General features: G+C 35.0%; 1 protein-coding gene across 2 annotated transcripts; it reads left to right on the top strand.

Moving 5' to 3' along the window:
• The first annotated feature begins 2,132 nt into the window (after nucleotides 1-2,132).
• On the top strand, nucleotides 2,133-10,895 carry LOC132635823 (homeobox-leucine zipper protein ATHB-15-like). 2 transcript variants are annotated; one of them, XM_060352372.1, is made up of 19 exons: nucleotides 2,136-2,756; nucleotides 3,445-3,658; nucleotides 3,962-4,121; nucleotides 4,662-4,765; nucleotides 4,867-4,957; nucleotides 5,546-5,641; nucleotides 5,731-5,844; nucleotides 5,933-6,016; nucleotides 6,141-6,296; nucleotides 6,375-6,449; nucleotides 6,543-6,649; nucleotides 6,734-6,926; nucleotides 7,870-8,055; nucleotides 8,180-8,260; nucleotides 8,792-8,926; nucleotides 9,008-9,324; nucleotides 9,758-9,863; nucleotides 10,025-10,174; nucleotides 10,591-10,895. In XM_060352372.1, exons 2-19 carry the CDS (start codon nucleotides 3,447-3,449, stop codon nucleotides 10,735-10,737), a joined length of 2,514 nt encoding a protein of 837 aa, XP_060208355.1. In that variant the 5' UTR covers nucleotides 2,136-2,756; nucleotides 3,445-3,446; the 3' UTR covers nucleotides 10,738-10,895. The 2 variants fall into 2 exon arrangements, with proteins under 2 accessions (XP_060208354.1, XP_060208355.1); XM_060352371.1 differs by having other exon boundaries at nucleotides 2,133-2,756; nucleotides 8,792-9,324.
• The last annotated feature ends 575 nt before the right edge of the window (nucleotides 10,896-11,470 follow it).

Here is an 11,470-nt window from a genome sequence, read left to right on the forward strand (position 1 = left end):
TAATCTAATTTAACTTCAGAAATTAGTCAAATTGACAAGTAATTTCGGAAGGAGGAAGTATAAAATTATCAAGTCTCGGTTCTTTTGTTGGCGTGCATTCTTTATGTTTCTCGACTTTCTTTTGTTTGTTCGATCTATTTGAGATGAGTTGGTTTAACTATACTAATTAACACCGTTAATTATGCTCAATTATTTTTAATTAAGTAGAGGTGATTACTTTTATAGTTCTATTTAATTAAGTTAGCCATTAAGGAACAAACTTAACTATCCGAATGTTGTTTTAAGTTCCACATAAACCAGCCAAGAGAAACAAAGGAAAAGATAAACAAAAACAAGAGAAGCATGGATAATACTCCGTAGCTTTTAAAGATCGAAACTTTCGGTTTTATTCTTGTACCATCACATGGATATAACATTAAACAAGATACTTTTTTAAGAAAAAACAAGAACTGAAAATCTTGTTTTATGTCATGCTTGTTGTGTACATGCCATGTATGGGGCAGATATAATCATGATAATGATGATAGTGACAGTGATGAGAGAGATATATAGAATAGGTGTGTAGGGAAAATACAAAAGTCGAGGGGGCGCATGCAAAACATCCTCATTATTCTGTCTTCTTTTTTTCGCTTTGCTTTTCACCCCCCTAAGCAATCTCTCTGTTTCTTTTTTTAACCTAAGGTTCGGTTACTATATTTTCCTATTTCCCACGTAAGCATGACATATGTCATTAGAACATATACCCCTCATCTTTCCTTGTTTTCACACTCTTACCACCATTTTCTTTAGCAAATTAAAATAGAAAAATAAAAGGCTTTTGAACATGGTTATATGCAGTGCAAAATCTATAAATACGACGTAACACTAATACTACTTGACAAGGTTGACCTGAAAAATAAAACCATGTTGATAGGGAAATGGCATACGTGTTCTTCACGGATTCAGAAGCGAATTCAGAATTTAAATTTTATAGGTTCAATCTTAAGATTTTTAGCATTGAACCCATTATATTTTTAAAGTTAGGGGTTCATATCTACTATTTATTGTAATTTTAATTATTTTTTACACATAAATTTAAGTTTCGCGTCGAAAGTTTGGGGTTCAACCCCTACCTTGCAGGCTAGATAGGCCTCATGCATTTTGATTTGCCAGCAAACTTTTAGTTTACCACAGGTTGTATTACACTTCTAGGAAATATTCAATCACTCTTCATTTATTACACGTTTGTTCATAAATTTTAAATATTTTTCACTTTATTTAAAATTTATAAAATTAGAGTTGAAGTTGAAATTTTATTTGATTATACTTTTTTCAAAGGAAGAATAGAAGATTTTATTTGAAATTTATGAAGAAGGAGCTGGAAAATAGGTATGGAGCACTTGTCTAAATTTGGATTTCAATTTCAAGTTGAATTTAGCCATTTTTTTAACCAAACACAAATTTTGAAATAATGTAAAAAATTAGTCGGAAATTAAAAAATAATTCTCATGACCAAACGGGTCCTAATATATACTTAGGTCAAAACAAATTCTCTTTTTTCTATTAAAATTATGATATGATTTTAAAAACAAATTTAATACCAAAAACAGAAATGCGGAATACTACTACACTTTAAACTTGTCAGTAAATTTATTTAGACACTTGAATCATATCCCTTTCCAATTGAGCACCTGAACAAATGATAAAGTATTCCTGTAATACTTTTGGCTCATAGTTTAAAAAGTTTATGCGTTGTTCTCAAGCGTCAATTACGTAGGTTAGTTAATCACATAAAAATGTTTCTTTTTCAAGTATATACATCAACATCAATTAGAACATGATACAATTTTATGCTTATCGAAGTTAATATACATAATTAAAGAAACTGAATTATTTTAAATGGTTAACTCATCCACGTAATGGATGCTTGAGCGCATAAACGAGGAAGCTTTTCTTAAATTTTAAGTCGCAAGTATCTAATAAAAATGTTTTACTATGTGTCATATGTTCAATCAAAACAAATGTAAATCAAATGTCTAAATAAATTTTTACTATCTGGTCTATCTAGCCAAAAGGAAAAAAAAGAAAGGAAGAGTAAGATGTACTCAAATTATATTATAGGAGTGGGAGGGGGAATTAATGTCAAAAGGGGAGGACAGAGCAGGCTTACAAGACGCTCTACCAACTGAAAGTGGGATTTTATGCCTTTTCTTTCTTTTGTGTCTGTCACATTCCCATCTTATTATTCTGATTTTTTAGGACAGACAGATGGTAAGTTTTGCAGAGAAAAAGATACCATTGAGAAAACAAAACACACACTCTCTTCTGCTCCTTTCAACTCCTTTATCTTTTCTCTCCAACCTCTAATTGAAAGAAAAAAAAAAAAGACAAAAAGAAATACCCCTACTTAAACAGCAAACAGCACTACAGCAACACCATTTGATTTTATATGCAAAGTAACCAAAATGGTCTTTCTCATATCTTCTTCCTCTTTCCCCACTTCTCTTTAACTCTCCCATTTGTATACATAAAATATAAAAACACCACCACTACCATCTCATTCTTAACTGTTTCTTGAATTCATAGAGAAAGATTGAGCTTTTATTATTTTTGTTTCTTGAGTTTAGAGTTGAAAGAAGAAGAATTTTGTGGGAAATTGTAACTCCGTGATCCAATGAAGAAAGATCTATGTTTTGTGCTTAACGTTACGTGTTTTTGAAGGGACTGTGTGGTAATACGAAGACAGCGTTTTTGGTTGCACAGAAAATTAACACAAGGTAGCAAATCTTGTGTCCCCTAATATCTTTATGTACATGTTTGCGTGTTTCCTCTCTTCTTGCATTTCTTGATTTCTAAGGCTTTGAAAGTTTCTATGCTTCAGACACAAGTTTCATTGTATTTGTATATATCCAAATGTTTTTCATTCCCACATGGGATTCTAAAATACTTTAATACTAGCTACTTGTATCTGTCTCTATACTAACATATCTATATCTTTATATACACATGCAGAAAATGTTGGGGTTAAGTGGGTTGGAAGGGATTTAGCTGTTAAATCCTTTGTTTATAGATAGTTTTATCATTTGGCTTGAAAAAAGTTTGTCAAGTTTGTACAACTGCAAGTGTTTAAATCATCTGCAAAAGCATAAAGATAAAGTCTCTTATAGTAGGGAAGCCAAGAAAGCTTCAGCAGTGCTTTCATCCTAGCAAAGCAAGAAAAAATTCTTTTTGTGTCCTCTCTTGTATAAATTTTATTTCATGGTTTGGTAACAAGGGGGAATAATTTTGAATTTGGGATTTGTGGTGTATGAATTTTCTTGAAAGAGAGTAAGCAGTTGTAATATACAAGATGTTGGAAATGAAGATGAAGCAAGGGATCTCTGTATATTGAAATTTGTTTGTTACCTATATACTACTGTAGTACTTAATTTATTTTTGGTCTCAAAATTGATAATTTTATTGAAGTCATGATGGCTGTGACATCAAGCTGTAAAGACAAACTGGGGATAGACAGTGGGAAATATGTTAGGTACACACCTGAGCAGGTAGAGGCTTTGGAAAGGGTGTATCATGAATGTCCAAAGCCCAGTTCACTCCGTCGTCAGCAGCTGATTCGAGAGTGTCCGATTCTATCCAACATCGAGCCAAAACAGATCAAAGTTTGGTTTCAGAACAGAAGGTATATATCGCACAAAATTATCTTGTTAGATTATAGTAAAGATGCACACTACTTTTAAAAAACAAGAATTAGTGACGGACAAATTTTGTAGCTAAACAGCAAAATCTGTCTCTAATCTTATTTACCGACATATTAGAGATGGATTATCAAGAAATGCTGTTAGCTATGAGCAATTTAGCTAAGGATTGGTGGTGGAGTTTTTAGCTAATTCCAGTTTTCTTTTGTAGTGAGCTTGCTTTATTTTTCATTATTACTGTATTGAATCATTCAGATGATTAAGGTATTGTGTTTGTGTAAATGCAGATGTAGAGAGAAGCAACGTAAAGAATCATCGCGGCTTCAAGCTGTGAACAGAAAATTGACAGCAATGAATAAGCTGTTGATGGAAGAGAATGATAGGCTGCAGAAGCAAGTTTCACAGTTGGTGTATGAGAATAGCTTTTTCCGCCAACAGACTCAAACTGTAAGCAATCTAATTCTTGGGATAATTACATTTTTGGACCGCTTAAAAAATAATAGCCTGCAAATATATAGGTTTTGTATATTAAGTATAAATATTCGTATACTATACATGCTGTATACAGAAAATATACAAAATCGGTTTTGTATATTTTGGCTAGCGCCTGTAATTAATTTCGACTGACGGGACAAAAATGAAAAAAGCCCTATATTTTTACTAGTATTATTTTTCTCTTGTTTTATCTTCTTAGTAGTTTCTCTTTGTTGGTCACCCAGATTATTATTCTATTAGTACTTGTCTTGTTCTTGGGTTTTCTAAGAATTGGCTAAGAAATATATAGTCTAGAAAAGCTAGGCCTATAGAAAGAATCTGCATGAGATATATTTTATGGCATTTCTAAACAATATTTGTGTCTGTCTTTTCATTTTGTTCAATTCAACTTAATGTTTCAATCTTTAAGAATTAGTGCGAGCTGGAAAAGTTTCTTTCTTTTTGTTCCCCGATAACTTAGTTTTTCCTGACTGTGATACTTCAAAATTCCAGGCAGCCCTTCCCACCACAGATAACAATAGTTGTGAATCTGTGGTGACGAGTGGTCAACACAACTTGACCCCTCAGCGTCCGCCAAGGGATGCAAGCCCTGCGGGGTAAGTAGACGTTCTCTGAGTCCAATTCCTTCCTTTTTTTTTTTTGTGTGTGTGTGTGTTATTGTCCCTACCTTGTATACTCACATTTGAATTTTTTCCAGACTTTTGTCCTTAGCAGAGGAAACTTTAACAGAGTTTTTATCAAAGGCAACGGGAACCGCTGTGGAGTGGGTCCAAATGCCTGGGATGAAGGTTTGTGCCCTTCCCTATCTTTCAATTCATAGATTTCATGATCAAATATTTGGAGTGTTGTTTATAGATTTGTTAATGTGGTAAATGACTCCTTTAGTCACAGTTCTTTAATAATAAATGTTTTAGACTTGTACTTTCATGACATTATTTCTTTGGTTATTATTCAGTCCCTTAAATCTTTTGGTAGAAGAACTGCATGTAGAAAATCCTTTCTGCAGTGAGTTCCCTTTTTTCTTCCTCTTAATTTTATCATCAATTGATCAAAATCATTTTTTATTAAAAAGGATCAAAAAGAAATTTCTTGGATCAGAAAGATATTTCTTACTTATTCTTCTTGCTCCACTTATGTTATTGAGGTCATCAGTTATCTAAGTTTTGACAGCTCTTATAACTTTTAAGTTGCATCAATACATTGCTAGTATTTATAATCTTTGTTCTTAATGATAATTTCTACCTGTAGGACAGTCTAGAGGATTTGATCATGTGCACACTAATTACTTTTACAACATTTAATTACATAACATAGCTAATTTGCGCAGATCATCTTGTCATTATAATCTTAAAAATATCTCTCTTTCATGTCTGCAGCCTGGTCCGGATTCCATTGGAATCATTGCTATTTCTCATGGTTGCTCAGGAGTAGCCTCGCGTGCTTGTGGCCTTGTGGGTCTAGAGCCTACAAGAGTAAGTTTCATCCTAAATAACTTGGTCAATTTAATTTTGTGTTTTTCTATTGGAATGCAAAGTATTAATTGTTCTTCTGTTTATTAAAGGTTGCTGAAATCCTTAAAGATAGACCGTCGTGGTTTCGTGACTGCCGAGCGGTGGATGTTCTCAATGTGATGTCCACTGGGACCGGTGGAACCATTGAATTGCTATACATGCAGGTTACTTTTAGAAAAATTAATTCCTGTCCTTTTCTTTTGCCAGTGTAACACAACTTTTCACTGAATATAGTTTTCTGATTTGTTTCAGCTCTATGCACCTACTACACTGGCACCAGCTCGTGACTTCTGGTTAATGCGGTATACATCTGTTATGGAAGATGGTAGCCTTGTGGTATGTATAATGGTTATTATGTTCCTAGTAAAACAATCAAATAATAGGTGTTACCTTATTGCAATTGAAAGTCACACATAAGATGTAACCTTATGTGGATGCAATGCACATATTTCTTTTCTAGGTATGTGAGAGATCTCTGAACAACACTCAGAATGGTCCTAGTATGCCACCCGTGCAGAGTTTCGTGAGAGCAGATATACTGCCAAGTGGATATCTGATACGACCCTGTGAAGGGGGTGGTTCTATCATTCACATAGTTGACCATATGGATTTAGAGGTGTGTTAACTTGTTAATTACATGATAATGCTTTTCCCCATCAATTTTCTAATAAATGCTGCTAATAACCTTTGCCAGCCATGGAGTGTGCCTGAAGTGTTGCGTCCACTGTATGAGTCATCAATGCTGCTGTCGCAGAGGACAACTATGGCGGTACGATTAAATTTATACAGAAAATCTTATTTCTCTTTCTTTTATCAGCCACATGTAAATTCCTGATTAATGCTGCTATTTAAAATATTTCAGGCATTACGTCACTTGAGACAAATTTCTCAAGAAATTTCTCATCCTACTGTCACTGGTTGGGGAAGAAGACCTGCAGCTTTGCGCGCGCTTGGTCAAAGATTGAGCAAGTTGGTCTTTCAATTCCTGATCTTTTCTTACATCTTCACATTTTTATTCTATTTGTGACTAAACTTCTAATTCACATTGTGAAGGGGTTTTAACGAGGCCGTTAATGGTTTTACCGATGAGGGATGGTCTATGCTTGAAAGTGATGGTATGGATGATGTTACTATTCTTGTCAACTCATCGCCCAGCAAATTGATGGGTGCAAATCTCTCTTACGCCAATGGATTTCCATCAATGAGCAGTGCTGTGCTATGTGCCAAGGCTTCTATGCTTCTACAGGTACCAATTTACTATGTCGTGATAACAAATGCATTTTTTGGTGTTGGTTTTTCTTAAATATTTTTTCATTTATTCAAATTTGTTTTCTGGAGGAGAGTTTCCAAATACTACTAAGATCACGCGTCACCTTCTTAATTCATCATGCTTGAAAATCTGATTTAATAGGAGCAGTAAAATTTGTCTAAAATAAAGGAACTGTCTTCATAAAATTTCTATTTCATTACCAAGGTTTAAGCATGGGCAAGCGATGACGTTTCAGTTTCTTGGTTAATCTAGAAAGAGTTGAAATTTGCACGAGGAGCATTTTGAGTTTTGTTGAAACTATAAATTTTGTGATTTGTCAGTATTGATACATTTAGCTATCGTAAGTGATTATTATTTTGGGGAGTTGAACAATTGTTCTTTTTACTGCGATTTATTCAATTATTTTCAAAATATAACATAGTGGGGTTATGTAGTTCTATATAGTTTAAATTTTCATTTAAAAAAAGTCGAGGATTAAAATATGCGAAATCACGTTGAAAATTAGGTTACTTTATATGTCGTACTCTACACCGCGTTGTTCTTTCTGGAGTGGAGGGATTAATTATCGAGGCTTCAATTTTCAAGGTTTTACAAAGTTTCAACAAATATTATATGCATATGCGTTAGTAAGCGGAATAAAAGATGGGCACAAAGATGCTCTCTTTGAGGTGTAAGAGTTTCATTTTTCTTCAATGGAATTATATCTGGAAACTCTAAATGTTCTATAGATATTTTCTCTTAATCCAGTCTGTGACCGCTATGTGAGCTTCTGGACCATATTCAGTTTTAGCAATCTATTTACACACATTTTCTCTTTTAGTTCCTCGAAAGCTTCTGTTCTAGTTCTGCTTTTTATTCACACACATTTTCTTTTTTTATATAGAACATCTGTTTCATCACATCTCTTCTTTTTTGGCAGAACGTACCTCCTGCCATTCTGCTAAGGTTCTTGCGGGAACATCGATCGGAATGGGCAGACAGTGGTATTGATGCTTATTCAGCTGCTGCAGTTAAAGCTGGTCCATGCAGCATACCAGTCACTCGAACTGGAGGTTTTGGTGGACAAATCATTCTTCCGCTGGCTCACACTATTGAACATGAAGAGGCAAGCGACTAGTTCGGAATTATATCTACTATTTTGCCATAACTCCTCATTCTTTTCTTTTGCAATTGCATAGATTGTGTTTTGTAGGTTAGTGTATTATTAATATTTCTTGCCTCTGGAACAGTTTATGGAGGTGATAAGACTTGAAAGCATTGGCCACTATCAAGACGACATGATGATGCCTGGTGACATCTTCCTTTTGCAAGTATGTTGTCATTCTCAAAATAATTTGCATCACTCTACGTTGTTCCTGAACTAGTTTTCTCATGATTTCCGTTCTGTATATAAATATTCATTTAGGAAAGCTCGTGTCTAGTGTGATAGTTCTACTTTTAATTTATTTAATTTAAATCCTTGGTGGGCCAGCTAGTTACTGGATTTTAGTATATCATGTGATACAGTAGAATTGTAGTTCACTATCCCCTGCAAGATTATATTCTTCACTTCTTGAACTTGGATATTTTTTGCTGTTGGACTTTATTTCTTACCTAGTTTGGATGTTGGTGCAAGAGTTATTGTTCCTAGCAAACTAAAAATTAACTTCCACTTGTGAGTGTTAGTTCGGTGTTACTCTTATCATTTTATGAAACTTCTAACCTTAAGCCTGTGATGCATCATCTATATATGTTAGTTGAATAGTCCCAACTGCCCTCAATCTTCTGTACATTCTTTAACCCTTTGTGTTATATTTTCAGCCACCTCTATGCTTAACGGACCTTGTTTTTGAAATGCACAGCTTTGTAATGGAGTGGATGAGAATGCCGTTGGAGCATGTGCAGAGCTCATGTTTGCTCCTATTGATGCCTCTTTTGCTGATGATGCTCCTCTCCTTCCCTCTGGTTTTCGTATCATTCCTCTGGACTCCAAGGCAGTGAGTATACTTGCCAAATGTAGTCTGGAATTGCAAGTTTTCTCGCAAAGTTCTGTTAATTTATTTCTCAAATCAATGCAGGATGCCTCCAGTCCAAACCGCACACTGGATCTTGCATCAACTCTTGAGGCTGGAAGTCGACCTACTGGGGATTATTCCAAGAACTCTGGTTGCACCAAATCGGTTATGACAATAGCATTTCAATTTGCATTTGAGATCCATCTTCAAGAAAACATAGCTGCCATGGCACGTCAATATGTCCGCAGTATCATATCATCTGTTCAGAGGGTTGCTCTGGCTCTTTCTCCATCACGTATTGGTTCTCTTCCTGGTCTAAGGTCTCCACCTGGCACACCTGAAGCCCAGACCCTTGCCCGTTGGATTTGCCAAAGCTATAGGTATATGTTGCTTGGTTTACATATATTTCAACCTAGTATAACCTCAAAGAGTAGATACTTCTGTTTCCCATTCTAAAGTTCTGATGCTGTCTGGTGTTTAAGTAATATAGAAGTCTCTTCATTTTGTTATGGACACCAGAATAGATCATCCATCCTAAAAGAGCAGCTTGGTGGCTGATGGGTTCATCAATATATGCTGAGTAGGGGGAAAAAAAATACCATAGTCTAGGAGCAAGACAGTGTTAATAGGGATAGATAAGATGTAATTTTTTCGAATTATAAGCATCAAGCAACTACTTGAACAATCTCTGACTGGTTCTAATATCTTTAACATTGCTTGCTTTTATTATGATAATTCTACCCTTTAATCTGAGAGTTTACGGCTATTATTGCGTGAATATTTGCAATTCTTATATTTTATCTTTTCTTTCAGGTTCTTCTTAGGCGTGGATCTGCTCAAATCTGTTAGTGGAGGAAGTGAATCCATCCTGAAAGAAATTTGGGATCACTCAGATGCTCTCATGTGTTGCTCTTTGAAGGTATTAATCTAGAAATCTAATTTCTAGTATTCATAAAGTTCAATTAAGTCACAGTTTGAGATTTACCATCCGGTTCCTACAAGAATTATACTTAAAACATGTTTCAAAGTTTCACTCAAGATTCAGTTTAGTGGTTTTCTTAACCTGATTTTTTATGGCAGCAACTGCCAGTTTTCACATTCACGAATGAGGCAGGCCTTGACATGCTAGAAACCACCTTGGTAGCCCTTCAAGATATTACTCTCGAAAAGATTTTCGACGACAATGGAAGAAAGGCGCTCTTCTCTGAGCTTCCACAGATAATGCAGCAGGTATGTGCATTATCACCTAGTCTGAAGGGTATAATACCTAGCAATTTCATTCTCTTGTTCCTCTATCTGTTAAGAACCCGGCCTGCTTCTTTTGTTGGTAAGACAGCGTGAGCAGCCAGGCTATCTATTTGTTGAGAATATTATTAAATAAAAGTGTGCTCTATTTAACAACTTAAGCTTTTGGATGAATGATCACACACTTCAACATGATATCGGACCAGGCAGAGAATTTCCAAATAAAAGTGTGCTCTATCCAACAACCTAATCTTTTGGATGAAATGGTCACATACTTCAAAACTATAGTCCTTCTGCTAAGTAACCAAAGCGTAATTGCTACTGTACGAGCTACAATCTTGCAAGTTTCAATGTAGTTAACTTCACTAACCGGATATCACTTTTTATCTATCTTGTTGCAGGGTTTTGCTTGTCTTCAAGGTGGTATCTGTTTATCAAGTATGGGAAGGCCAATATCATATGAGAGAGCTGTCGCTTGGAAAGTATTGAATGAAGAAGAAGATGCCCATTGTATATGTTTCATGTTCATCAATTGGTCTTTTGTCTGATAATTTGCACATCAATGTAGGAACGGATACAAACTTAGATCAGTAACACCCCTTTTTTTGTTAAACATACTTTATGGATCAACCTCTTAGTTGCCTTTATATCGTTTAGGCAAAAACTCTGCAAGTGGAATCGTTTTGCCTTTCCCATTCTCATCAAACACTTGTGTATTTTGGTTGGTTTGTGAACTTTGGTACTTTCTTTTGCCTTTGGGTTTTACTTCCTCTTGCTAGCAGCATTTTCATACTTACATTTAGCTCTTACATTCTCTGGGTCCTGATTGAGGGTTTATTTGATTTGAAAGTACTTTTAATGAAGATTGGTGGTTTTCTTAACACACACACCCCTCCCCCCCCCCCCCCCCCCCCTTTTTTTTTTTTTTTTAATAAATGTAGTAGGTAAATAAAAAATATTGTGCAAGAACATTTATATATAATCTAGAAAAACACTATAGGGGTAAGAGTAGTGGTTGGAAGGGTTGTGGGTGAGGGGGTAAAGGCTGGGGGTTTGGAGTCGGAGTGAGGTGGAGAGGAGATTTTATGTCACTCATGGAACTTAATTTTTTTATTCCCTCTAAGAAGTTCTTACACCCCTATTTATCCGAACCTCATGTATTTTATTGTTTTATTGAGGATTCAAAGTTTTTTCAATTAAAGTGATTATTGCGGAAAGAGATTATTTATTATTTGGAGACACCAATTAAAGTCGCCATATTTGAATTGCTAACTAAATGAA

This window comes from Lycium barbarum, chromosome 4, assembly GCF_019175385.1.
Source record: "Lycium barbarum isolate Lr01 chromosome 4, ASM1917538v2, whole genome shotgun sequence".
NCBI lineage: Eukaryota > Viridiplantae > Streptophyta > Magnoliopsida > Solanales > Solanaceae > Lycium > Lycium barbarum.

Coding starts and splice junctions, on each gene's coding strand:
- LOC132635823 (XM_060352371.1), top strand. CDS start 3,447: ATGATGGCTGTGACATCAAGCTGTAAAGACAAACTGGGGATAGACAGT. Junction 3,659..3,961: donor GTTTGGTTTCAGAACAGAAG/GTATATATCGCA, acceptor GTGTAAATGCAG/ATGTAGAGAGAAGCAACGTA. Junction 8,261..8,791: donor GTGACATCTTCCTTTTGCAA/GTATGTTGTCAT, acceptor TGAAATGCACAG/CTTTGTAATGGAGTGGATGA.